Genomic DNA, 1,526 nt, shown 5'->3' with positions numbered 1-1,526 from the left:
CGCTTCGTTTTCTACAAGCAGTACGAGGCCGAGGCCGCCGCCCCCCTCACGGCCGCGGCGCTCGTCGCGGAGCTCAACCGGCTCCGCGCGGACCCGGCCGCGTACGCCGCGGTCCTCGAGGGCACGCTCGAGCTCTTCAAGGACGACAAGTCGTTCTGGCCCCGCGAGCCCGGCGCCCAGCCCTTCATGACCCACGAGGGCCGTGACGCAGTCATCGAGGCCATCGCCGCGCTCCGCGTGGCGGCCGCGCCGCTGCCCGCGCTCGCGTCGTACGCCGGGATGGACGTGGCCGCTGCGGAGCAGGCGGACGACCTCGTCAAGTGCGGCAAGTGCCTGGGCCACGAGGGCAGCGACGGATCACGCCCCGCGGAGCGCCTCGCGCGCCACGGCCGCTGGTTCGAGCGCGCGTCCGAGTGCCTCGCGTACCGCCACCTCACGGCGCCGCTGCTCGTCGCGCAGCTCGTCGTCGACGACGGCGTGGCGAGCCGCACGCAGCGCGCGACGGTGCTCAGCGCCGACATGCGCGCCGTGGGCTGCGCGATCCGCGACCACGACGCGCACGGCGTCGTCGCCGTGCTCACGTTCGCGGGAGGCTACGGGCCCTTCCCGCTCGAGGAGGCCGCGACGGTGGAATGCGCGGGCGGCGCGCCCGACGCGGCCTTTTTGCGCGTCCTCGGCTCCATCCCCGTCGTCGCCATCCACGACCAGGTCGCCGAGGCCCTCGGCCGCGGCGACAAGGTCCAGCTCAACTACGAGCCGGGCGCGCTCAAGATGACCATCTGGGCGGCCGACGGCACGGTCCAAATCTTCGGAGTCGACTGGTAATGCAAGGCGTGAGGGCGTTACAACACGCGCGCGGCTCACTTCGTCTGGTTCTTGACGCCCTCGATGCGCGCGCGGATCGCGTCGAGGTCGCCGAGGTACTTGCCCTGGAGGGGCGCGATGGCGTCGGCGTCGGGGATGGGCCGCATGTCGGCGTCGAGGGTGTAGAGGAGGGGCGTCGCCGTGGGGATGTTGAGCTCCGTGATGTCGTCGTTCGAGATGCCGTCGAGGTACTGGACGAGCGCGCGGAGGCTGTTGCCGTGGGCGGCGATGATGACGGACTTGCCGGCCTTGAGCTCGGGGACGATGACCTGCTGCCAGTAGGGGATGACGCGCGCGGCCGTCGTCGCGAGCGACTCCGTCGTCGGCATGCAGTTCGCGTCGAGCGCCGCGTACTTGGGGTCGTTCGCGGGGTACATGGGCGAGGTCGTGTCGAGGTCCGGCGGCGGGATGTCGTAGGACCGGCGCCAGATCGTCACCTGGTCCAGGCCGTGCTTGTCCACGGTCTGCTGCTTGTCGAGGCCCTGGAGCGCGCCGTAGTGGCGCTCGTTGAGCTGCCACGCCTTCGTGACGGGGATCCACATGTGGTCGCTCTGCTCGAGGGCGTGGTCGAGGGTGCGGATGGCGCGCTTGAGCGTGCTCGTGTAGGCGACGTCGAAGGCCAGGCCCGCCTCGGCGACGAGGGCGCCGGCGTCGGCGGCCTC

General features: G+C 71.8%; 1 protein-coding gene across 1 annotated transcript; it reads right to left on the bottom strand.

The window, feature by feature from the left end:
• Window positions 1-860: 860 nt before the first annotated feature.
• AURANDRAFT_34294 (hypothetical protein) lies at window positions 861-1,526 on the bottom strand (the record flags this gene model as incomplete). The annotated part of the gene is made up of 1 exon (XM_009043825.1): window positions 861-1,526. A coding segment is annotated over one exon (666 nt), but the record flags the coding sequence as incomplete, so codon positions are not given.

The sequence above is a fragment of the Aureococcus anophagefferens genome (genome assembly GCF_000186865.1).
Source record: "Aureococcus anophagefferens unplaced genomic scaffold AURANscaffold_72, whole genome shotgun sequence".
Taxonomy (NCBI): Eukaryota; class Pelagophyceae; order Pelagomonadales; family Pelagomonadaceae; genus Aureococcus; species Aureococcus anophagefferens.
Note: the sequence above shows the minus strand (reverse complement) of the source record. Positions and strands in the feature narration are given on the sequence as shown.